Genomic DNA, 27,154 nt, shown 5'->3' with positions numbered 1-27,154 from the left:
AGAATAATGGCCTCATAGAATGATTTAAGAAATGTTACCTCCTCCCCTATTTCTGAAATAGTTTAAGATTGGCATTATTTCTTCTTTTAAATATTTGATAGAATTAACCAGGAAGTCATCTGGGCCTGAGCTTCTCTTTGTGAGAGGATTTTAAGTTTCTAATTTAGTTTATTTACTTTTATGGTTCTATTCAAATTTTCTGTTTCTTCTGGAGTGAGCTTTAGTAGTCTGTGTCTTTGAAAGAATTTTTTTGGATCACTTAAGTTGTCGAATTTGTTGCCATAAAGTTCACAATATTTCCTTATACCATTTTAATATCTGTAGGATCTCATTCCTATTATTGGTAAATATGTATTTACCAATAATAACTTATCAATTTATGTTGAGCTTCTCCAAGTACTAGCTCTTGGTTTAAATCATTTTCTCTATTTTTTTCCCTTTGTTTTTTATTTCTTTCTTTCCTTTTCCTTTGTATTTAATTTGCTGCTCTTTTTCTATTTTACAGGTATAAGCTTAAGCCATTGACTTGAGAACATTTTTCTTTTCTAATATAAATTGTTAGTGCTATAAATAATCCTCTAAGTACGACTTTAGTGGCTGCCTACAAATTTGGATATGTTGTACTTTCATTTTCATTTAGTTCAAAATACTTTCCTTTTGACATTTTTTTTTTTTTGATTCATGTGTTATTTAGAAGTGCCTTATATATTTTTCAAATATTGGGGGATTTTCCAAGGCTCTTTCTAGTTTGGATTTCTAATTTAATTCTGGTCAAAAACATATGTACTTTATGTGACTTGAATCCTTTTGAATTTATCAGGCCTTGTTTTATGGCTCAGAACATGGTCTGTATTAGTGATTGTTCTGTGTGCACTTGAGAAGAACATGTATTTTGCTGGTTTTCGTATAGTGTTTTATAATCTCAATTAGGTAAAGTTAGTGGTTAGTGTTGTGCAAGTCTAATATATCCTTGCTGATTTTCTGCCTGCTTGTTCTATCAGTTATTGAGAAAGGAATATTGAGATCTCCAACCATAATTATCATTTTGTCTATTACTCTTTGCAGTTTTTTCAGTATTGTCTTCATGTATTTTGAAGCTCTGTCTTAGGTTTGTAAATATTTAAGGTTGTTATGTGCTCTTGTTAAATGACCCCTTTATCCTTATGAAATGATCATCTTCATTTGAAGTACTATTCTTTGCTCTGAACTCTACTTTGGTGTCAGTATAGTCATTCTAGCTTTTTTTGACTAATATTACCATGGTATCTTTTTATATCCTTTGATTTTTTATCTTTGTTTCTATATATTTAAATTGTTTTATGTAGGCAGTATATAATTTGGTTTTGCTTTTTAAATCTTAACTGACAAGGTTTATATTTAAAAATTGGTATGTTTAGACCATTTTCATTTAATGTGATTTTTGATGTGATTAAGTTTAAGTCTATCATTTTGCTGTTTTTTTTTTTCTGTTTGTCCCATATGTTTCTTGTTCCCATCTTCTTCTTTCTTTTTCATTAATCAAGTGGTTTTTCAAATTCTGTATGTCCTTTCTTCACTTCTTAGCTATAACTCTGTTTTACTTTAGTGGTTGCTTTAGCATGTACAAGTTTAAATTATAACTTTTACTTAGCTACTTTCAAGAGTTATTATACCATTTCATGTATAGTTTAAGAATCTTACAGTAGTGTAGTTCCATTTCTCCTCTCCCAGCCTTTTTACTATAACTCGTCAAGCATTTTACTTTTATATATGTTATAAACCCCACAATAATATGCTGTTCATTTTACTTCTGTGATTGGGTCTTTCTTTAACATTTTTTAATGCAGGTCATTTGATCATGAATTATTTTGTATGAATGAAAATGTTTGTTTTCTTTTTTCTTTACTGCTTTAAGATATAATTCACATACTCTTCACCAATTTAAAGCGGACAATTTTAGTGTTTTTAGTACATTCATAGGATTGTGCAACCTTTATCACAATTTTGTTCTGAAACATTTGTCCCCCTCTAAAGGAAGTCACATACCCATTAAAATTGTTCTGATCACTCTCTATTTACCTTTTTGGTGAAGGAGGGATCGCCCATCCTAAATACAATAAGATGGTCGAACACACGATGCCCAACACTGGAAAGATGAGATAGACAGCAATTTACTAGTCACATATACTCAAAGCTCAAGGTAGGAGGAAACCTCATAACAAACAAGGCCACACAGGTGTTGCTCTTGGGAGCAGAATGAACAAATATGGGCTGTAGGAGGCAGGCTTTATAATAATATAAGAATGAAGCGACCCCTAGTTCCCACCAGAGGATGTGATTGGCTTGTTTGAATAATCTTACAGGCTGGCAGGAAAGTGAAATTTGTTAGGTTAAAAATCTGGTAAAATGCAGCTGGTACAGTTGAAAGCAGGACTAGCTAGGTGGGGGAAGTTTTCCAATGGATATTTGTGGGGCAGTGAATATCTGAGAAGAACAGGGAAACTCGCAGTTAGGACTTTGGAGTCCTGTGAGGCTCAAAGATGTCAAGGCGGCACTTAATACTGCATCTTAATTTCAGACCTTACATCACAGCAGTTAATCCCCATTTCTCCCTAATCCTTCTTCCAGCTCCTGACAATCACAAATCTACTTTCTGTTTTTATGGATTTGCCTTTTGTCAACATTTCGTATAAATGGACTCATACAGTATGTGGCATTTTGTGTCTGAAATTTTTCCCTTAACATTATGTTTTCAAGGGTCATCCATGTCATAGCATATATCAGCACTTCACTCCTTTTTATTGCTGATTAATATTTCAGTCTATAGTTATACCACATTTCATTTATCCAGGCCTTAGTTGATGTGCATTTGGGTGGTTTCCACTTTTTGGCTATTATGAATAATTCTGCTATGTACACATTTTTGTGTGGGTATATGTTTTCATTTTTCTTTAGTATATACTTAGGATTTTCTTGGCTTTTTAAAGTTTTTTTTGCTGGCTATAAAATTTTGGTTGATGGTCGTTTTTCTTTCAGTGCTTTCAAGGTGTTCCTCCACTGTCCTCTACTTTGCATAGTTTCTGATGAGAAATTGTCTGTCATCTTTATTTCTTTGAACATAAGTGTTTTTGGCTGCTTTTAAGATTTTACCATTGTCTTTAAGCAGATTGATTATGATGTGCTTTGATGTAGCTTTCCTCATGTTCTTGTGTTTAGGGTTTCTTGAGATTCTTGGATCTGTGGGTTTATAGTTTTCATCAAATTTGGAAAAACTTCAGCAATTATTTCTTTAAACATCTGTCTGTCCTACCCCCACTTTGGGACTCCAGTTTTCCATACAGTAGGCTGCTTGAAGTTATCTCACAACTAACTGATATTCTTTTCATTTGGGAGATTCTTTTTCTCAGTGTGTTTTGAATAGTCGGAATAGCTTCTGTTGCTGTGCCTTCAAGTTTAGTATCTTTTCTAAGTCTAATCTGCTGTCAATCCCATCCAATATATTTTTCATCTCAGACATTGTAGTTTTCATCTCTAGAATTTTGATTTGGGTCTTTTTTTTTATATCCTCCATATCTCTGCTTAGCTTTTTTGAACATATAATATATTATTATAACTGTTTAATGTTGTTCTCTGCTAATTCTAATATCAATTTCTGTTGGTTGATTATTCTCTTTAGTATGGGATGTCTTTTTCTGCCTCTTTGCATTCCTTGTAATCTTTGAGTGGATGTCCGAAATTCTACCGAAGTCCGAAGTTCTTAACCTAATGAATTTCACTTCACTGCCTGATGCTAGATAATTTTATATTCCTCCAAATCTTCTTGAGCTTTGTTTTGGGATGCAGTTAAGTTACTTAGAAACAGTTTGACTCTTTCAGGTCTTTCTTTTATGATGTGTTAGGTGGGCCTGTTGCCATGCTCAGTCTGAGTTAATTATTTTCCAGTACTGAGGCAAGACCTTCCTGAATGCTCAGTGCCCTGTGAATTATGTATTTTTTAGTCTGTCTGGAAACAAGCCCAGTGTAAGGGCCACTAGTACTTTCTCCAGCCAAACAGAAGGAAGATATCCTTTTGGATGGTTCTTTACCTAGCCACACATTGTCTGATCAGTACCTTGCTGAATACTTGATGGGTGGACCCTCTGCAGATCTCCAGGATTCTTTATTTGAAGTGCTGCTGCTCTCCTGTTTGATACTCGGTCCTGTGAACTCTAGCTGCCTTGGTCTCCCTAGATTCTCATCCTCATCTTCTCAGCTGAGAAGAGGACTGAGGGAGTCCTCTGTGCTCTGCTTCATTTCACCTGCTCTGCACCATGGCATGGAAATTCTCTCAAGGCAATTATAGGGCTTACTTCGTTTGTTTCCCAAATTTCAGAATCAAAGTCCTTTGTTGTCTGATGTCTGATGTCTTGAAAACAATCACACACCCCCACCCCAGTTAGGTTATTTTTGTTAAGCTAAATCCAGTCCCTTTTACTCCATCTTGGCTGGAAGAAAAGTCTACCCAAAAGGTTTTGACAGATAAATAAACTAGTTGGGATGTGAACTCTTACATGATTTTTTTTTCCAACTAAGATTTTTGTTAGTATTTTAAATTATTTTCATAATAAATTTTTTGGTTTAAGTAAGTTTTCTGCTTCCTTTACAGCTTGCCTCTGAATATTGATTTGCTAGATAGTCCAGACTTACTGGAAACAACCATAGATGGTGTAATTGGGGCACCTGACACTGTGGAAACATCGCAAGCATTGGATGAAATTAACATAGCCACCAGGCAAAATGGGTTAGAGGAACCTGAAGTTGAAGGTGGGAGTAAGCAAATGTTCTGTATAATATCAGTGACAATATTTTATTTTACTTCCCTTTGAAATGAGCTATTTAAGTCAGTTCCTTCAAGAATACTTATGCTACGGTTGAATTTTAAAATTTAATGGGTTATGCCGTCTCGCTTTTTTGGCTTAAGTGTTCATTGAAATATTTAAGATTGCATAATTGGGACCATTAAACATTTGTATTATTTATAAGTCATTAAATATTTATGAATTTTCAAACTTGCTTTTTACTTTGTTTCTTGAATGAAAATTAAGAGAAAGAGTTTTTAAAAAGATTTTTAGGTCACAGGATTGAATAAATGTTTGGACATTCCATTAGCTTCTAGAAAGTATTATGTTTTTAATGAGGAGTGTTGTTGCTCAGATCCACAAAAGTAAATAATTCCGACAGAAAGCTGCTTTCCTTAACTTTTTAAAAGGTTAAAAGATAATAAATTGCACATTGATAATTTCTGTATATTTATGAATTTGGTTTGATATTAAAGTGTAAACGGTCTTTAAACAGGAGTTTCCTATTGAATCTCAGTGTAATGTGTGTTAATTTAAAAGCTAATACTTATGTGGCTCTTGTCAATTTTGATTTCTATCACTGAAGTTTGACACCATCTCTCAGCATCTCATAGAAAATTGCCTTTGAGTATGCCATTGTCTCTGCGGAGTATAGAATACAGGAGCAGTATTTAGTAATTTAGAGATAGAAAGTGTTAATGAAATTATACAATGCTTCTGGTTAATAAAACACACAGAAATACTACTGGTAATTGGCATTAAAAATTTGTTCTTTTGTTCCCTAAGCAACTAGTAAAAATACATGGTTAAACAAGTATTTTGATATGTTATGATTTTATGTTCTTCTTGACATCTACCATGTTTGAGTTGTGTTTATGAATCTGAGGTCAGGGAAACAAATTAACTTTGATTTAATTTGATTATTTTAAAGGTAGCAGTTAGTCATTGGATTAAGAAAACCCATTACTATTTCTCTTGTACTTCTTTGCCATAATTTCTTTTGGTTAGTTTCCAGTTTTTACAGCCCTACCCTGGACTCTATGTTTTGTTAGATATGATCACTCCGTGACTAGAAAGATGCAATATATAACACACCAAGGCCATCAGGATTTAGATGCAACCAGAAGCAGGACTAGCTTAATATGGAGTATTTCCAGGGTTAAAATATAGTCTCTATTATAGAGATGGCAGTACTGATTTTATTTACATTCCATTTTATGTTCATTATATGAATTTTAAAAGGTTTTTCAGTGCTGCAGTTGTGTTGTATTAGCAAACAGTCTTTATTTCGTACTTATTTTCTGGAAATTGTATTTGTTTTGGGCAACATCGCAAAATGAACTAGGGATGCCTAGAAAGGAAAATATCAAATGAGATATAATAACTCTTTAAATATTTAAAAGCCCAGTATAGCAAAGAATTTATTTCATAGTGCTTTATTGGTGAATCTTGGACCAGCAATTTGAAAGTACAGGGAAGCAGATTTGGAATCAGTATAGGAAAGAATTTTTTAAATGTTTCTACCATATATCAGAAATAGATACCTACCAGTGAGTGAGCCCTTCATTATAGAAGGTATCCATGCAAAGCTTAAATGCTGTTGAAGTTATGACAGAAGAAATTCTTTTACAGTTTGGGAGTTTGATCAAGTTTACTTATTCAATTCAGATTTATATCATTTGCTCAAAGTCAAGGAAAATAAAATGTTTTGATATTAAGAACTAAGGTCTCATAATCTTGGTATCCAATTTATTCTTTATTTTCTTTTGGTCGTAATGTCAAAATCCTTATTCACATAGGTGAGTAGTTTTAAATAGGAACTTTAAAAAATAGCTTATCCTACAATCTCAGTGTTCCTCAGCCAAACAGATGTAGCAGAGAAAGCTTAATTTCAACAGAAAAAAAACAAAAACAAAAAACCCTAAACCCAACAGTATTCATTTGTCAGCATAAGCTAAAGGATTTGTGGTCTCATCATCATCATGTTAAAATTTAGTATCAAATAATTTGAAGCATAAGTAAACCAAGAGATGGCAATTAAGTAAGTAGATAAGTGTGGAAGATTTTGAGAAGGTAAGTATTGAATTAGTGATTCTCATCACCTGGAAAGTTTTAAAAACTACCAGTGCCAGAAATCTACCTCCAGAAATTCTGATATCGTTGTTCCGGGGTCAGCTCTGGGAATCAGTATTCCTTTAAAGCTCTACAGCTGATTCTAATATGGAGAGATCCACTGAGTTAATTGATGGACACTGTAAGATGATCCCTTTGAGCAGGAGGAAACGATTTCATAGCTTTTCTCTTCCTTCTTTTGCCTGGTTATATAGAAATTATTAGGCATGCAATAGCTTTTTTGTTAAGTGACCATGTAAAAATTCAAACTCATACCGAATTAGTCCCTGTAAAATAGGATTATTACAAGTGGATAATTTAAACAGTGTTCATTTAAAGCTGAATTGTATTTAATGTATTATCTTTTCAGTGGTTAGAGGACTTTATTTATAATGTCTTTTGCAGCTAAGGTGGAACATAATGAAAACAAAATGCTTGTCCTGCATCACACTTGATGTTACCAATATATAATATGTTAAATTGATGAATAAATAAATGCATGTCTTTCATCAGTTTGCTCCATATTAGTTTAGTTTTAGGCTGTGTAAGGAAAGAACACAGCAAAGTAGCTTCAGCAGGTGCTTGGGTTGTTGTTATGAAGGAAAGGGTTGTGTCACAGGTGATCTCTGCCCTTTCTTTGGATCTTTTGGCCAGTAAGCTTTCTTAACCATACATGCTAGTGAGATTCTATGTCTAGTAGCTTTTTAGGAGTGGCATGGATACAGGACAGTGTTCCTACTTAGGTTAACTCTTAATCAAAATAATAGAGATTTACCTGGTTATAGAAAATATATTTATTCTGTGATAATCTGGATTATTACCTTTAATTATTAGTAACTGGTGTTAGAAAAAAAAAAAATGAGTCTATACCCTCATACAGCTATGACTACCCAGCAGGATAAGGGGCTATTTTGCCTTTTTTTTCCTCCTCCAGCATTAAAAGATGCGTCAGAGAAGCTGAAACATCTTCAGATGGAAAACAGTTCATTACCACCCCTTCATCCCAACATCGATGTTAACATCAACAACCAGGTATTCAGATTTCTCCTTTGTGTGCCTGTCACACATCTCCAGTCCTACCAGAAATCTTTTCTTTCCAAAGCTAATACTTTCTCTTTTCTTTTGCTGGGAAATCTGTATGTGCTGAACTCATAAAATTGGTAGATGCTCAGGAGGGAAGGAGGGAACTTGGGCAGCAACATTAGGACTGTAACATCATCTCATAATTTTTTTTAGACACACAGTCAAAAGCGATATGGCTGTAAACCTTTTATTTTGATTCAACCCATTTTCTCTTAATTCCATTTAATGGGTATTAATTTAGTTGAAGAACTTGGTGAATGCCCTTTGAAATTATAGAAGGATTTATTTGAAAGTAGCTGCTCTGTTGTATAAACAAGGAAAATAATAGAACTTCAGATGTTTTGTACCTTTCACCACTCTGTCCTCTGGAGTTTTTTAGGCTTTGGGTAGGAAGAGTGCATATGGGTTAAACTAGTTAAACTTCAATTAATTGTTTGACTAATTAAGAAATTTTTTCTTATTTTTACATTAAATAACTAAAATAAATTGAATGAGATAAAACTAATTAATTGTATCAGGTGTCCCCACTAAATAATGATCTGGAGACACCTTTTTTCCCCTGTATATAGACAGCAGGTAGCAAGGATCTGTTGAGTGCATCTTGGTTTGGTTTAGTTTGGTTTGGTTTTAAAGAGGAAAGGGGAACAGGTGATCTGCAGTGTTCTTTCATCCTTGGATAACTAACTGGAATTTCTTCAGAGACCAGTATGAAGCAGAGTGATTTTCTTCTTTCTTGCATAGTCATTGTTAAAGCTGTCCTTTGAATCCCTTTTTTCCCCTTTTGTGTTTTTTTCCCTTAGGAATGTTTTTTAGAAGCTGATTAAATTTCAGGAAGGCTTTCATCTTCTTAACCTAATCAATATTTTTCAATTATATTGGTCTCTCTTCTTTCACATTGTCAGTTTTTGTTTTTGTTTTTGTTTTTTACTCTCTGTAAAGTAGGGGAATGCAGGATCAGAGACAGAAGAGTTAATTGAAAGCTTTAGATGGTTAATAATTAATTTGACAAAAGTTTAGCGACTGGAATGAACCTAAAAAGGTATGAAGACTGGTGAATCTTGGGGAGGGGGAAGAGGAGTGATTGTTACACTGGCTGAGAACTTAAGCAGACTTTAGATCTCTAATCCCTGACATAAGCTCTAAACTAAGCTGACTCTGACAGCCAAGGACTGCTCTACAGTCATTTCTGATCAGGTCTAATTTAGGGTATTAGGAATCAGAGTGTCCTTTTAATTCTTTTGGTCTTCTGTTTGCCACATTTTAGCCATCCAAGGCAGATATATCTACATTGTAGTAATTGGGTGCCACTGGAGTTATGTGCTCTAAGAAAATAAATTGAAAATATTTTAAAGCTATTACTCAACTTGTATTGCAGTAATGTTTTCTATAGTACACACAATGATAATTGTAGAAAATTAAAGCAAATTTTAAAAAGCAGAAAATTATAAATCCTGCATTATCCCACTATTAAGAGATAGCTACAGTTGACATTTTTTAAGATATATACTTTCGAACATTGAAATGTGATATATTTTTAAAAAATAGAAATGAGATAACATTGCTTTTTAAAACTAATCAATTATAAACATCTTTCTTTATTTCAATGACACATTATAGGCAATAATAGTTCAACTGCATGAGTGTGTCATCATTGTGTTTACTCAGTCCCCTGTTAGACATTTAGATTGTTGCTAATTTTCACTGTCATAATCAGTGCTGTGACAAAGTCTTATAAATAAATATCTGTAATCATCTTTGATTATTTTCCTAGAAAGTGGAAGTGTTAGGTCAAAGTACAGGGGTAATTTTAAAGCCTTTGGTATTTGGCACGTTTGCAAAATTACCTTCCAGAAATATGGTAACAATTTATACTCTTACCTGTGATGTGTGTTGAATTATTGTTTTTAATATAGGCAGAAAAAAAATATCTTCCTGTGTCAGAGGCAGGTTGCTCTGAGAATCTTGTAATGTGATTAACAAGTAATCTCAAGTCTGCAACATAATTGACTCTAGAAAAAAAAAAAAACAAAGCATATGAACTAGCCATGATTTTTTCCAGCTTTGTTGAGATAAAATTGAAAAATAAAATTATATTTAGAGTGTACAATATGGTGATTTGATATATGTATACATTGTGAAATGATTCCTACAATCAAATTAACACATCCATCACCTCACTTAGTTACCATTTTGTTTTGGTTTGGTTTTTGGTGACAATGCTTAACATCTACTCTCTTAGCTTAGTTAACTACAGTCACCATGCTATGCATCGGATCCTCAGAATTTGTCTGTCTTATAACTGAAAGCTTTTTGCCTGTCTTATAACTGAAAGCTTTTTACCAACCTCTCCCTATTTCTCTACTCCCCAGACTCTAGCTGCTACCATTCTACTCTCTGTTTTTACAAGTTGGATTTTTTTTTTTTTTTTTTAGTTTCCACCTATGAGTAATATCATGCAATATTTGTAATTCTGTTTGACTTATTTCACTTCATGTAATGCCTTCCGGCTTCATTCATGTTTTTGAAAATGGCAGGATTTTCTTTTTTTTCAATGCGGAATAATATTCCACATATATACAGACAGACACACAACTTAGGTTCTTTCCGTATCTTGGCTACTGTGAAGATGCTGCAATGAACAGGGGAGTGTATCTTGTTTCCTTTGGTTAGGTATCCAGAAGTAGGATTGATGGATTATGTAGTATGAACTAGCCATGATCAGAAAAGGGACTTCTTATAATTAATAGGAGCCATTCTGAAGACCGGGTCACAGACATAAATACAGTCTAGTCCAAAGTAGTAATGCTCAGAATTTTATATGTATCAAGTCACATGGAGAAGCTTGTTAAACATTCAGATTTTGGGGTCCCACCAAAGGCAGATAGGTATAGGCCACTATAAGACACACCAAATTAATACCACCCAAAGAGCTGCGAGGTGTTAGTGTTCATCAAAAGAGAAAGAATGTTGACTTTAGATGGCCAAGAGACGCCACACCACTGCAGAGAGGTCTTCGTGCTGCGGGAATGGCCAGAATCTCCCCGAAGAGAACAGAAAACCACCTCTAGAATAACATGTGAAGGTGCTCACCATCATGTTATCCTCTCCAGCAAAAAGCAAAACTTGGATGTAACCTGTTTCAATAATAGACTTGAGAAATATATTATACATTTTTATAATTCCTTATGATAGAAGCAATAAAACTATAGTTTTAAAGACTTTGTCGAAAATCATTTTTATTACAAAAAGGATAAAATTTTTTTAATGTGTTTATAGTTACACTCCTATGAAAAAAATACCATAAAGCCTACACCCCATGTCAGCCATTATTATCTCTGGATGGTTATCACTGGCAAATTTAATTTTTTATTTATATTTTTTGTTTTCTAAATTATTTTTATTAGACTTTAATTACTGGATAAAAAAGAAAAGAAAGAAACAAACACCAAATTAGAGTAAGCACATTAATTAAATCTTTTCAAATCTGAGAGTGGTGCAGTGTGTAATCCTGTACGTGGCAGCTAGTCTGTTTTATAGAACAAAAGCTGTGTTGAAACTAAGAAAATATTTACAGTGAGTTTGTTATTTAGACCAGTGTTAAATAGCAACCATAGTAATAATGATAATTGTTATTGATCATCATTTATTTTAAGTAAAATATCAGTTATAGTGCAGATAATTTAAACTTCTTAATTTGCTTCCTCCAGTTTCTTTTCATAATTAATTTATATTTTTATATTAATCTTTTTATAAATATATATTAATTTATATTTATCTTTCTTGACCGGACTGTGCTTTATTCTATCATTTTTGTAACACCACGTTGAAATTTTTTATTTTGCTAATGTACAAATAGAATATAACAGTTCACTTTCTGTGGTTTCTAAACTTAACCACTAATGATTTACAAAAGATGCTATTGCCCTTAACAGTTCAGAAGTCTGATCTTCTGTAAAAGTCCAACTTGCCTTTCTTTCTACCCATCGAATTTATTTTCAGAAGTCTTATTGGATGAATGTTTTCTCTGTTGGCCTCTCCCTGTTACTGCTTAATTGGAAAGATCTCATTTTCTAATTGCACAATAGTTCTTTCAATCTCATAATTCTTACTGACCAGGGATATCCAAGTTGACTCCATTTCTCTTAATTTAGATCTATCTGTGAGTTGCATGTTCTTTTGAAAATTTAAATCTTGAATGTTTCCTGAACTTCTGGAGCTCTTTCTGTGCATGTTCAATCATATGAACTAGAGTTTCATTATATACTTTCCAGGCATTGCATCTATATTGTGACATTAGTTCCAGATTCTCAATTCAAACCACTTGATGTTCTAACTGAGCCATAGAATTGTTTACACATTCTTGCCATACAGTAATGTCATTTTTCTGACCCATGGAAGGGGCTGGAATATCATACCATTTCGTACTGATCAGTTCAGTTGGTTGCCAGGTAGCCAGTCTTTCAAATTCATTTCTCATTATGTCAGTTTCAAAAGCAGAATAATCCAGGGCTGTCAGGTAGCTCAGGTAGTTCTTAGTAGGTCGGTATCTGCAAGTTTCCACTTCCACCAGCACCCCAGCTGCTTCCCCACACACCAGGCACATCATAACCTTGGTCAAAATACAGCAGCTCATCCATCGCAACCTCTCTGGCCACCAAACCTGTGCTCACCATTCTTAGGTTCGTCAGAGTTTTCTCTCTGCTATCATTTTTATAAGTCTATACCTAAGAGTGACCAGTTTGTGGCTACATAATCCCAAACATAATCATCTACCTGGTGACAGTTCCAGAACTACAGGGATTAGCCTGTGTAGGGCCTACCTTAAAGTCCAGTGGAAATTAATTATAATATTCCTCCTTTATCTGTGGTTTCACTTTCCACAATTCTAGTTAACTGCAGTCAACCATGGTCTGAAAATATTAAATTGAAAATTCCAGAAATAAACACTTTATAAGTTTTAAATTGCGTACTATTCTGAGTAGCATGGTGAACTCTCATGCTGTCCTACTCAGGATGTGAGTCATGCCTTTGTCCAGTGTATCCACATTGTATTTGCTACCCAATCATTAATTACTTAGAAGTCATTTTGGTTATCAGATTGACTATCATGGTATCGCAGTGCTTGTGTTCAAGGAATGCCCTTATTTATTTGATAATGGCTCCAAAGGCCAACAGTAATGATGCTGATAGTTCAGATATACCACAGAGAAGACATAAAGTGCTTACTTTAAGTGAACAGGTAAGTATAGTACAATAAGATATTTTGAAACAGAGTCCACATTCACAACTTTTATTATAGGATGTTGTTATAATTGTTCTATTTTATTATTAATGATTTTTAATCTCTTACTGTGCCTGATTTATAAATTAAACTTTATTGTAGGCATGTATGTAGGAAAAAACATAGTGTATATAAGGTTTGATATTACCCAGGGTTTCAGGCATCCAGTAGAGGTCCTAGAGTATATCCCCCACAGATAAGGGGGGACTACTATACAACAAATGGCACACATTCTTTGTGTGTAGTTAATTCAGGCATTTGTCCCAGATAATATAATTGGTTATTCAGTTGCTTAAAGAGGAAATTGGGCTAGATGATTTCTAGAAGTACCTATCAATTCATATTTCATGTTTATGATTATTGAGCCTTAGTTTGAAATTACATATATAGGAGTTGACTGTTCTTGGAATCAATTATAGACTGCTGAAGACAGATGATTTCCTGGTGGTCTGCATATGAACTTTCATCAGTCCCTTTCCTTTGAGAGTTGCTTAGTTTATTTTTAATATCTAGGAAGAAGTGGTGAAGCTGACTGAGAAATGTCTTAATAATGCCATTGAGAGCCCAGGATTGAATGCTAGGAGAGTTCCTCCTGACTTAAAGAGTAACATTTTGAAGGCTCAAGTAGAAGCAGTTCATAAGGTAAGCTTCCTTTAATAGACATAGTCCTGGTAAGTAAAAAGAACATGAAACTTAGGGTTGAGAGACTCTGAAGAACAAATAAAATATATGAATAAAATACATGAGTGTTAAATAAGAGAGACCTACCTAGTGATTACAGAGAGACAAATTAGTACGAAGAAACATGCTCAATATGGCAAAATGCCTCCCCAATTCTAAATATAAGATAGATTAAAAGAGAGCAGTCATGGGATGGAAAGTAAGAGTAAATACGCTCTAGGGTTTAAGAAGTTTTTTTAAAAAGTCAAACTCCTATAGAAATGAGTACCAAATCTTTGCCACTTTTATAGCCAGAAAATCTAGTGACGTTTAGGTATCAATATTGTCCATGATTTTAGGGTTTTTTATCAGTCTTCTATTTCCAACCACACATCTATCCCCAATTTTGCAGAATTGTGATGTTATTAGCAACAAGAGTGAAAGTTACAAGGTGAAAGAGTTGGCTGTAGCATTATGAAGGATATAGTAAAACAAGCCCCCATGAAATTTATGGCATCTATGCTTTCAAAATCCATTTTTTCCTTGGCTTTCCCTAATTTTCAGACTTATCCTCCATACTAAACCAGGACAAGCCTGTCTCAGCAAGTCATGGTGTCAGCTAGGATTTCAAACTATGCTGTTGTTGAGAAGATGTATTCTACCTATGCTCTCCCCAGGCACAAGCATTGAAGAGAACTAAGAGGACTTGAGGAATATTGTCCATGCTTTTTATCTACCCTCTTCCCCCTATGTAAACATAAAACATAACATATACATACAAAAATAAGTATAAAATATAGCAATACAGACTCTGGAATCAGGTAACTTGAGTTTGAATCCTATTTCTAATGTACCACCTACTAACTTTGTGACTTAGCAAATTAGTTAATTTCTCTGTGCCTGAGTTTAATTATATTAAAAAAAGGATAATGGTAGTACCTACCTTAAGGTGGGTTATAAGGATGAAATAAGATAATAAACGTAAAGCACATGGAATAATGCCTGGCACATACTGAACATTTAGTAACTGTTTATCCCCAACTTTGCAACTACATGTTATAGTAGCAGGAGTAGTAATAGTTGTTATTACATTATATTTCAGTTATACTTTTGGATTTTCTTGATTCAAAGAAAAGACAGGTAATTTGAATAGCCCTAAATTAAAGAGATTTTGCTTTATACTTAAAAGCCTTCCCATGAAGAAAAATCTAGGACCAGATGCCTTCATCAATTCTATCTACTGAACATTTAAGGAATAATAAGTTCTACTCAAACTCTTTCCGAAAATAGAATAGGAAGAAGTACTTTCCAACTTATTTTATGAGACAAGTATCACCCCAATACAGAAACCAGAAAAAAGGTTTTACAAGAAAAGAAACTATAATACCCCTCTTGAACATAGTGTCACAAATCCTTAACAAAATATAACAAATCATACTCAGTTTATAAAAAGGATAATACATCATGACCAAGTAGGGTTTAGCTCAGGAAGAAAGTTGGTTTGTTATTAAAAAATCAGTATCATTGGAGGAAAAAAACATGGCGTAGATGATAGAGGCTCTGTTCATCCCTCTGGTGACCAAATCAAAGTTGTGGCGGAAACAAGGAGCAGCAGCAAGGAAAAATCACCTGGGATGAACCATCTGTACAACTAGGGAGAAATCCAAGAAAGCACTCTGCAATGGCAGAAGGTAGGATGGGGCGAGGACGCAGGGCTGCCCGATCTCAAGTGGCTGAGTGGGATGGAGGCTTCAGCAGTGGCAGAGGCCTCTTAAAGGGGCCAAGTCTATGAGCAGATTTTCGTGGTGATGGATCTGCTCGCTCTGAGCACCAGTGCTGGTTCAGCTGCGCACAGGGGGCATCAGGGACTTACAGGGAGACATTGTTGGAGTGAGGGCCGAGGAGAGACTTGCTTGGTACAGAAGTGCTGGCAGTATTCATTGTTCCCTGTTGAGCCCTCCCCTCTCCCAGTGCGCCAGACACAGGGCCGCCATAGCTGTGATGTCATCAAACTGGATAACAGAGGTCGCTCCACCTAGAGGATTCCCTGAACCCCCGCCTCCCCCAACTCGTGGCTCTACCCAAGCCACATCCAGGTGTATCCTTGGAGGGTCAAGTGCTCCTTGCTGAGCAGCGCCTGGACTCACACTGGAGGCAGCTGGCTTCGGTTTCTGGTGTGGCCTTTTGAGGTAACTATAAGCACAGCAGCTGTGGATTGCTTGCTGAATCTTAACAGATGGCCTCAGAGGGGCAGAGGATTGGGCTAAATTTGGCCTGCAGCTGACCCCCTCTCAGTTCTGTGCCACTGTACTACTACTTCACAAATCCACATTAATAAGACCAGGAGACTTAGGAGCTTTGCTTAGTTCATAGAAACAGACACAGAAAGGCAGCCAAAATGGGAAGACAAAGAAGCAGAAACTATATGACAGAACAGAACAGAGATCCAGATATAAAGGAGTCAAGTAATCTAATAGATGCAGAGTCCAAAACACTGGTTATAAAGATGCTCAATGAACTTTTGGGAAGTATAGATAAATTCAGTGAGAACTTCAACAAAGAAATAAAAAATATAAAAATGGAAATTGAAATTATAAAATGGAACCAGTCTAAAATGAAGAACACATCTGAGATGAGAAGTATGTAAATGGAATAAACAGTGAATAAAGAAAAGGATCACATGACCTATCTAGAGGACAGGAAAGCCAAGAACACACAATCTGAATGGCAAGAGATAAGAGGCCAAGACTATAAAAATAATTTAAGGAGCATATGGGACACTATTAAGGGTCCAAATATCGGTCTGATTGGCGTAACTGAAGAAAATCAAGATGTTGAACAGCTGTTTGAAGAAATCATGATGAAAAACTTCCCTAACCTGGTGAAGGAAATAGATATACAACCCAAGGAAGCTCAGAGAATTCCAAAACTCAGGGATCCAAAGAGTCCCATACCAAGACACATCATTATTAAAATGCCAGAGGTTAAATACAAAGAAAGAATATTAAAAGCAGCAAGAGAAAAACAGATAGTTACTTATAAGGGAACACCCATAATACTGGGAGCTGATTTCTCAAAAGAAAGTATTCAAGACAGAAGGGCTTGGCAAAAAATATTCAACAGGACGAAGACCCAGGATTTACAACCAAGAATACTTTATCTAGCAAAGCTAGCATTTAGAGTTGAAGTATAGATAAAGAGCTTCCCAGACAAAAATGAACTAGAGGAGTTTATCACCACCAGGACAGTATTACAGGAAATGTTGGAGGGGCTTCTTTAAGAAGAAAAAACATGTATCAAAAACAGGAATAAAAAATGGTAACAACTATATTCCTATCAATAAGAACCATAAATGGGAAAGAATTAAGCACTCCAACCAAAAGATAGAGTGACTGAAAGGATAAGAAAACAAGACCGTTACGTATGAAAAGGAAGGGATGGAAAAAGATATTGATGAACCTACAAGGTATTTAAGTCAGACAGAGAAAAATAAACACTATATGATTTCACTTATATGAGGAATCTAAGGAATAAAAAGAACAAACTAATCAAAAACAGACTCACAAATATAGTGGACAATTTGGTGATGGACAGAGGGGAGGGAGGTTTGGGGGGCTGGGAGAAGGGGGTGAAAGGTTAAAGAAGTACAAATTAGTAGCTGATGGATGGTCACGGGGATGGGGAGCATGGCACACAAAATGTAGTTAGCATTAATACATTGGCCAGGTGGAGGGTCAGGGGAGAGAAGGAGCCATTGGGGTGATCGTTTTACGAACTAAATAGATGTCTAAACAATGTATTGTATACTTGAAACTAAAATAAATTAATTTTTAAAAAGTTGAGTATATTAAAAAATAAATAAAATTTTCTCAAGTCCTGTGGAAAAGGCATTCACAGAATTCGACCCCCTTTCGTGTTAAAAGCTCACAGCAAACCAGGAATAGAATGGAACTTCATCTCGATAAAGGGCATCTATGAAAAAAATCTGCAGCTAAAATCATACTTCATGATACAGACACATTCTTTGAAATAGCTAAAATTAAAAAGTGAACATTTCCTATGTTGGCAGTGGTGGAGCTCCTGCAATGCACATTGCTGGTAAGAATAAAAAAAGTGTTTAACAAGCACTTGAGAAAAGAGTTTGGCAATGTAGTAAACATATACTTAACCAGATGATGCAGCAATTCCACTCTTAGGTATTCACCCAAGAGAAATGAATACGTAGGTTCACACAGATCTTAGTTCAGGAAAGTTCTCTGGAGCTTTATTGTAATAGCTAAAAGCTAGAAACACCCCAAATGTTCATCAGTAGGTAAACAGATAATCAAATTGTGGTATATCCATACAGTGGAATGCTACTCAATACATAAAAATGAACCAATTAGTGATAAGTGGAACACCATGGGTGAATCTCAAAAACATCATGCTACTCTAAAGAGGCAGATGCAAAAGATAGATATAATGATTTCATTTATATGAAACTATAGAAACTACAGATCATTATTTGCCATGTGTAAGGATTTTGATACGATTGCATTGGAAACTTCAAGGAAGCATTTTGAAGGTAGTAAAAATGTTACATGATGTTCACTGTACTGTTGGTTAAGCAGCTGTATATATTTTTCAAAATTCATTAACTCATGCAGTAAAAACGTGTGTATTTTACTGTATATAAATGATACCTCTGTTAACTAACTTCTTTAGAAACATTTCTTAGAATTCCCTCTGAAAATATTTCTTGTGTTCAGGGTAAATAGCCAGATATACAGCTTAACATCTGTTTTTATTATGTAAATTCAAAAAATTATTTTGAGATGCCGTATAAATTGACTAACACACATGGTGTCTTTAATAGAGAGCTGTTAGTGAAGCATGTGAATTTATATACTAATATGCTAAAGTGGAAGTGTGGATTATTTGGATATGGGATAGGATTGGATAGGTGCAATATTGATATTTCCATAGATAAGGTATGATTACCTCTTTTGGAACTGAAGCAAACTGATATTTCTGTTTTTACAGGAAAGAAATGTAAGTTTTTTCTTACTTTAGTATCCTCAACAAAGATTTAATGTTTATTTATGATTTCATTTCTTAGATTACAAGAGAAGATAGTTTATTAAGTCATAAAAACGCCAGTGTTCAAGATGCTGCCACAAACAGGTACAGTTCTGGGTAGACTGAATTAAATGATGTTCTTTTCCTCTTAACAATTTCTTTTTTTGGCCTTTTTTCCTCTTCCCCAGTTTGTCACCACATGATTTCAGGCTGTCTATTTGGAAGACAGCTCAAATTCACTCTTCTGTCCATTATATAGCTACTTAGTACCTAGCTTTAGATTATTTGAAAATAGTCCTAATTAGTCTCTTTACATTCTCATTCCTTTTCAACTGGTTCAAACTGCAGAGCAAAAAAATCCTTTGAAGATATTTTTAATCCTATTAAGATACTTGATGAGAAATGTATATTATTTCCCTTAGGTATGGTGGTTAACTTTACTGCCATTTAAGGCCCTGTCTTATAAAAAGGCCTTGTTCCTATTAAGCTTTCTTACTGTGGGCTCTCTCATATTTTAGCCACAAAATGTAGTTAGCTTTCCAAATCCTTGCTTTCCTTTCCAAATCCTTGCTGTCCCTCTTTTCTTCAATGAGTATTACGCCATTTATTTGTCTTACTTGGCTTTTATTCCCTCCTCTATGCCAGTTTGTTTTGTTCATCACTGTGTATCCAGTGTTCTGTGCTTAGTTGGTGCTAACGTTGAATGAATGAATGCTGTTTCTTTTCTCGTTATTTAAAACTTATTCAGTGAAGTATTTTCTGATTAATCATACTGTTTCAGATACTGTAATCAACATAGCACTTAAGTATATAGCAAGTTTTGTATATAAGACTTTACAGTACTCAATAAACGTATTAATTGGTGATCAGGGTAAAACTGGAATTACAACTTAACCTTTTAACTAATTCCAATAAATCAGTTGGCCCACAGCATTATTAATACTATTGTTATTATCAGATCTTTTTGAATAACCTCATTCTTTTTTTTCTTTTTTGCCTAGAGGAGGATAATGGGCATTGGACCTCCCAATTTCATTGAACACTTAGAGCTGGAAAGAGTATGGAATATACTTCAGCTTACTTCCAGTTTTATTATTCTAAATGGCTTTCGATATTTTCAATAATCTGCTCCCCACACCCTAGGATTTGAAATGCATTCTTTAAAATATACTGTTATTGTTTAAACTTAGATCTATTTCTGGGCCTTTCCCTTTACTGGTAAGCTGTTTTTTTGCCCATGCCATACCACAGTGTTTTAAAAAATTACTATACTTGCTTTTTAGAAATGAAATATTTCAGGCACAGAAAAAAACTATGGAGATTGTATAGTATATATCGATGTACCAGATATCAAGCTTTGTCACATTTTTACATTTTGCTGTTGTAGATTTAGACTGTTTTTAGACTATTTTTCTTTTATTTTTTTGAGTTATAATTCCCATACTATAAAATTTACCCTTTGAACGTGTACAATTCAGTGCATTTTAGTACATTGACAAATTTTTGCAACCATTACCACTATCTAATTCCATAATATTGTCATCACCCCTAAAAGAAACACCACACCCATTTGGTCTCTCTGCATTCATCCTTGCCCTCCCCTGCATCACCTGGCAACCACTATTCTACTTTCTGTCTCTATCGGAATTACCTACTCCAGACAGTTCATGTAAATGGAATCATACAATATGTGGCCTTTTGTGTCTGGATTCTTTCATTTAACCTAATGTTTTCAATGTTTATCCATATTGTAGTATGTACTGGTACTTCATCCGTCTTTATTGCTGAATAATATTCCAGTGAATAGACATACCACTTTTTGTTTATCCATTTATCAATCGATGGACATTTATGTTGTTTTTGCTTTTTGGCTATTCTGAATAAGCTGCTATAAACATTCACATAAATAATTTTTATAGAGATGTTGCTTTCAGTTCTCTTTAATATATACCCAGAAGGGGTATTACTGAGTCATGTGATAACTTTATATTTAACTTTTTGAGGAACTGCCAAACTGTCTTCCAAAACAGCTACATTTTCCATTCCCACCAACAATATATAAGGGTTCTACTTTCTCCATATCCTTGCCAATGCTTATTATTCTTTATTTTTAAAATTATACCCATCCTGGTAAGTATGAAATGGTAGTATCTCATTGTGGTTTTGATTTTCATATACCTAAGAACTAATGATGTTGAACATCTTTTCTTCTTTGGAGAAATCTATTCAGATGATTTATTTTTGTAGTAACAGTTTTTTTGAAATATAATTCAGATGCCATACAATCCATCCATTTAAAGTGTATAATTCAGTGGATTTTATTTTGACATATCTGTATTTTAAAAAAATTATCCATGGTTCCTTCATATTAATTGCCATTACATGAGTCAACCAGTTTATTCATTCTTTTATTAATGGACAAACGTTTGTTCCAAATTAACATTGTGTATGTTCCTCCATATACACATGTGTTGTGAAGATTTTTTAGGGTGTATACCTAGGAGTGGGAATGCTGAGCAAAATGGATGCAGGAGCTTTTCATCTGCTTCTTTCCATGTTTTGCAGCAGTGTAAACTACATAAGACAAATCTTTTCTTGAAGGGTTGGGTGAATTCATTGTAAAACATACTTCTTTTAATGCTCATTGTTTCTTAGATCAGCTCCTTTTGTCTGAGCTGTTTCTTCTTTCTGAAGCACAAAGTTATTTTGTTTCCTCTGGTAACTTTTAGGTTTTACTGCTTATTCTTGATGTTCTGCATTTTCATTACTGTATGTCTAAGAATAAGTTTATTTTTTTATTCTTATTAATATTCAAGGTGGTCTTTTCATCTAAAGACCTATGTCTTTTTTCAGTTCTGGAATATCATAAGCTATTATCTTTTTGATTATCTGGTATCCATTAGTTGAAACATCCTGTTCACTACTCTGTTTCTCATATTATTCCTTCTTTTTTTTTTTTAATCTCTTTGTCTCTGTTTGCCTCAGTGTTGTGGATGTAACAGTCCTAGCTTCCACTTCACTAATTATGTCTTTTCCAATCTGGGATTTATCTCTTATTTTTCTCAGGCTCCTTGTAAGACTAGACAGGAACTGCTCCTATTGCTTGCACACTTTTCAGTGATATTAGAAAGGACTTGGATTTCCTGTTGGAGATGTTACTTTAGTGGATGATGACCTTTTGACTAGATTTTTCCCCTTTCCTCACTGGTGTTGAAGCCATCTGTAAGACTGCTCCTATTCTTATTATCTTTATCTGAGGTTAGACCCCCTTGCCATTACTGCCAGGCCTACAAGTAACAGATTCTCTGGCATCCTCTCACCTGGCTAGTCCTGTTGTAATATCTGGAGCACTAGATGTTGCTTCTACTTTCTGCAGCAAAGCTCTCCAGCTTGTGTCTTTAAATGATGGCTTTTCCTTATGGTTCCTGACTGTTCTCTCTTATCTCAGTTATTCTGTATAATTTCTGTTTCACTGAGATTTTCCTTTATGTATTTGATAACAACTTTTAAACATTAATCTATTGACCTGTATTTTTTTTTGTGTATCTGTCTTTCTTTTCAAAATTAATCTTTTCTGTCTTTTTAGCGAGATTTAGGAGGGAAGCAAAGTAGCCCACAATTTTGATCCATCTGTGAATGAGCCTGACCTGGATTTACAAATTGTTATGGGGTGGGTGAGGAAGGGTTTCACAAAGACATATGAGTATAATGCTGACTGCTTTTATGGTCTTCACAAATTGTAATTTCTTCTTCCCCTACATGAAATTTTTATTCTTTTTTCCCAAGTCCTTTCTTTGAAAATGCTACCTATGCCCGTCTAGGTTCTCCTTATGTAAATTTATGTTTTCTTCCCAGTGCCGTATTTAATGGGAATGATGTGCCACTCTCTGAAGATTCTCTTCCTCCAGTGCATACCACACCTGCAGAAAATGGTTCTATTCTAAAGGTAACAATAATTTTACTTTTGAAGGTTTCTACAAAGACTGTGCTGAGTTGATCCTGTAGTACAACCATGGATAGCTAGTAATTTCTGATTGACACCAGCCCTTGAGCTATGAGAAAAGCATTGAGCCTGAATTCTCTAGGGAGAATCCAATGTCAAATCCCTCACAAGAGTATCTCAGAGTCTCTTCTCCAGATTTTCTGTTATTTGTTGAATATTTTTGTTTTGGGGTGGTCCTTGTATTTTTGTTTTTTGAATGCTGGCTATGCTTTCCTAGTATATCAAATGATACCTGGCATATAGTAGGCACTAAATATTTGCTGATTGAAATAAACTTCCTGAAATAACAGCAACCTGTCATTGTGTTGCAGTATAACCAGCTCATTGCAGCTCCTGCCTTTCCGGTATCCATTTGCCATACCCTCATCAGTTCTAAAATCATAGAAACCTAGTTCGTTGCTCAGTGAATGCTTTAATTTGCAAGTTAAATGAAAAATATCCTTGGAAATGAACATTTACCATTTTTCTCTTCTGTGTGTAAGCACATTTATTATAAAAATTTACCAAATATTTCATAAAAAGAAAGAATTAGAAATCATGTGTATTCCCACTACCCTAAGACAATGTATAGTTAATACTTAGGTCTATAATCTTTTTAGACTTTTGGGTTAGAAAAAAAAACCAGAATCTTCCTTCCTGTTACTTAAAATTCTAAAAAGATATATTGACATTTTTGATTGGTCATTGAAAATTGTTTAGTGGAAACTGATATGCTTTTGGAACAGAGAAAGACATTTAGTTCAAAGGTATATTGCATATATAATCTGTACCAGACAGCATGCTAGGCTTTGGAAATTCAAAATGATTGAAACATGGTTTTTTCTTTCAAACTGCTTATAGTTGGGATAGAGAATTTTAATACATTGTGGTGGCAATATGCACAAGATGATTTGAGGGACTCACCCAGGTCACAGGGTGGGAGGGGGCGGGATAAGAGGAGGGAGATGTGAGAAGAGAGAGAACAGTTTTTTCATGTGTGTGATTAAAATTAAGTTGAATATTGAAACATGAACAAGAGATTTACCATGGCCTGTAGGCAAATAGATAGAAATAGAATTATATAAATGAAGAGACTTTTTTGTTATGTACTACACATTAGATATTTTTTCTCTTATTTCTAGATTGGAATTTTATACTTTTAAAATTCTTCCTACCTCCAAAAAACAGATACACATGCACGCACATTCTGCAATATAGAACTTTGTCTTCTGTAAAGTACTTCAAAAACTAATTAAACAAAAAATGTTAACATTTATGGGAGAAAGTTCATATTCTTCTGTTTTACAAACAGTGAAGTACCTATATATCTGGATAAAGAAGCATTTGGAATTCAAGCATCTCCTTTACTCAGCTGTCTCCTATGCTAAACTTTCTACCTCTCTTTTCTAGTCTAAGAGCCAGAACAGTTTTAACCCTACCAGTTTTGTCTCACCAAAAGGAATAGCTATATGCAAATTCACATAACACCTAGCTTTTTCAATTCTGATTGTAGTCTAGGTTCCCTTCCAGGCAAAAGCAGAATCACTAATAACCATTATTCCTGAATGTTTCTTTTTGTTTAAAGGTTACCAGCCAACCAGGCCTGGGTCAGAATTATAAATTGAGAAGATATGGAAAAAATTAGTCTGATGATTAATGGGTCATTTAACAACAATGTATGTTTTGTCTTCCATAGGATACTACAGATGAATTGGATGCCTTGCTTTTATCTCTAACTGAGAATCTAATTGACCACACAGTCACACCTCAGGTAAATTTGCCTTAAAAGAGCAAGATGGAAAGGAATTTCTGTTCTGAAAAATGTTCCTGCTAAATTCCAACTTTTGACTTTTTAACAATTTAGTAAAGCTTTTCATTTAATAAGAGTTTATATTTCAATAACCAGTTAGCATTGTCTTTCTGTACTATAAAATTCTACCAGTTTGAATTTGTGTGTCACTGTATAGTGTGTCACTACTATAAGCCTATTTGTAATTCAGCACCCTACTAAATAACAAGAGGAAACGTGGGGATAAACCACCTTCTAAAGAGTTAAGACAATAAGGACGTATTTAATTTTTTAAAAAAATTTACAGAAAGGCGGGAGCATAAGAATGGTTGGCATTGAACATATCGATTATTATTGTAGTATGAGAGATACGGTGTTAAGTACTATGACCATAATCCTTCCCCCCAGACACTTATAGCCTAGTCGGGTGAAAGGTATCAAGTAACTCATTTAGTGCCTTATAAGTAATATGACAAATTGATGTTGGAACTAGATGTCATTTGGAAGGCTTGGAAGTACAGGTGGTACTTTTTATGGTGTTGAATGTTTGCTTAGATCATTAGTTCTCAAATTTAGGTGTGTAAAAGAATCACCTGGAGGTGATTAAAATACAGATTGCTAGACTCCACCCTCAAAGTTTCTGAGAAGTTAATTTCTGATACGTTCCATCCAGGTGATGCAGCTATGGTCTGAGAGCCCCCTTTGGGAACCACCACCTTAGATCAGTAAATAGACTTTATCAAAGGATAAGAATTAATCACAAGTCTGGAAAAGTGAGCAGGAAGAATAAAAAAAGCATAGTGGCAATACTGAGCCATAATAATCCTTTATAAACACAAAAGAGATAACTTCTAAGATTAATGCAAGATGGCCTGAAGCCTGGAGAAGGAATCCCTGAGTCTCAGAACCCTTTCAGTATGTGTTCTTCTTATCATAAGTGGATAGGTGATACAGTGATGAAAATCAAATTGAAGAAAAATTTCTTTTTGTATCACTAGTATGTTTTCCCTTCCCTACAAATTTAGAATACTTTATTTTAATTCAAATTTAGAGTATTATCCATTCTGCATATGGGCTATCTGTTCTAGTACACTTACAGATTTCTCTATTATTAGAACTGTAATACTCTTTTAATAACCTTAGCTTTTTAATTGGTTTTGTTGTGTGGTAAGGCCAGCTCAGCTTCATTATGCAGATATTTTGCTAGTTTTGCTTGTTAATTTTTTCAAATGCTCTTTGGAATAACTTTATCAACTCTCGCCTGCCTAAAAAGCATCTGGATTTTTATTTGTAAATGCATTAAACCTATAAATTAATTTGAGGAAAAATTGATATGTTGATGACAATTTGTCTTCTTAGCCAAAAATACAATATTTTTCTCATTCAAGACTTTCTATATCTCCTAGTAAAGTTGTGTAGTAATAGCCCTTCAATATAAGTTCTAGGCTTTCCTTCGTACTTTTTATGCTATTATTAATGTATATTTTTGGGAATTATTTTTATTATTAGTTTCAAGAATATAGTACTTTGTATTATGTATTTTTCAGGGAATTATTTTTATTATTAGTTTCAAGAATATAGGACTTTGGTTAGACATATATAGTTTATGAAACAATCCCCCTGATTATCACCCATCTGGCTCTACACCTAGTCATTACATTATTGCTGATTGTATTCCTTATGCCATGCTCTGTATCCCAATGACCATCTATCACACTACAAATTTGTACTTCACCCCATTCTCCCAGCCATTAACCCCCCTCCCCTCTGGCCATCACTAGATTGTCCTCTATATTGATGAGTCTGTTTTCAATTACTTTGTTCTTTTTGTTCCTTAGATTCCACATATAAGTAAAATCATATGGTATTTATCTTTCTCTGTCTGACTTATTTCACTCAGCATAATAGGTCCATGCATGTCATTGTGAATGTTAAGATTTTATTTTTTAAGCTTAGTAATATTCCATCATATAAATGTACCACTTCTTCTTTATCCAATTGTCTATTGATGGGCACTTAGTTGCTTCCATATCTTGACTATTGTGAATAGTGCTGTTGTCAATATAGGGTGCAAAGATCTTTACAAACTAGTGTTTTAGTTTTTATGGATAAATACCCAGAAGTGCAATTGCTGGGTTAAAAGGTAGTTCTATTTTTAATTTTTTGAGTAACTTCCAAACTGTTTTTCGGAATGTCTGTACCAATTTGCAATCCCACCAACAGTGTATGAGGGTTCCCTTTTCTCCACATCCTTGCCAACATTTGTTGTTTTTTATTTATTGAGGATAGCCATTCTGACAGGTATGAAGTGATATCTCATTGTGGTTGTAATTTGCATTTCTCTGATGATCAGTGACCTTGAGTATCTTGAC

General features: G+C 34.3%; 1 protein-coding gene and 1 pseudogene across 3 annotated transcripts in view; one reads left to right on the top strand and one right to left on the bottom strand.

The window, feature by feature from the left end:
- The window catches only part of EPB41L5 (erythrocyte membrane protein band 4.1 like 5), a 144,075-nt gene that overhangs the window by 93,117 nt on the left and 23,804 nt on the right, over positions 1 to 27,154 (top strand). For all 3 annotated transcript variants that reach the window (XM_015596719.2, XM_015596718.2, XM_015596717.2), the window contains 6 exons: positions 4,625 to 4,782; positions 7,864 to 7,961; positions 13,807 to 13,935; positions 19,052 to 19,116; positions 22,867 to 22,957; positions 24,690 to 24,764. In XM_015596719.2, the coding sequence (XP_015452205.1) occupies positions 4,625 to 4,782; positions 7,864 to 7,961; positions 13,807 to 13,935; positions 19,052 to 19,116; positions 22,867 to 22,957; positions 24,690 to 24,764 (616 nt within the window). The remainder of the gene's footprint in view (positions 1 to 4,624; positions 4,783 to 7,863; positions 7,962 to 13,806; positions 13,936 to 19,051; positions 19,117 to 22,866; positions 22,958 to 24,689; positions 24,765 to 27,154) is intronic.
- On the bottom strand, positions 11,831 to 13,435 carry LOC102893533 (annotated as a pseudogene).

The sequence above is a fragment of the Pteropus alecto genome, unplaced genomic scaffold (assembly GCF_000325575.1).
Source record: "Pteropus alecto unplaced genomic scaffold, ASM32557v1 scaffold3, whole genome shotgun sequence".
Taxonomy (NCBI): Eukaryota; Metazoa; Chordata; class Mammalia; order Chiroptera; family Pteropodidae; genus Pteropus; species Pteropus alecto.
The sequence above is the reverse complement of the archived record's forward strand: the minus strand, read 5'-3'. Positions and strand labels throughout refer to the sequence as shown.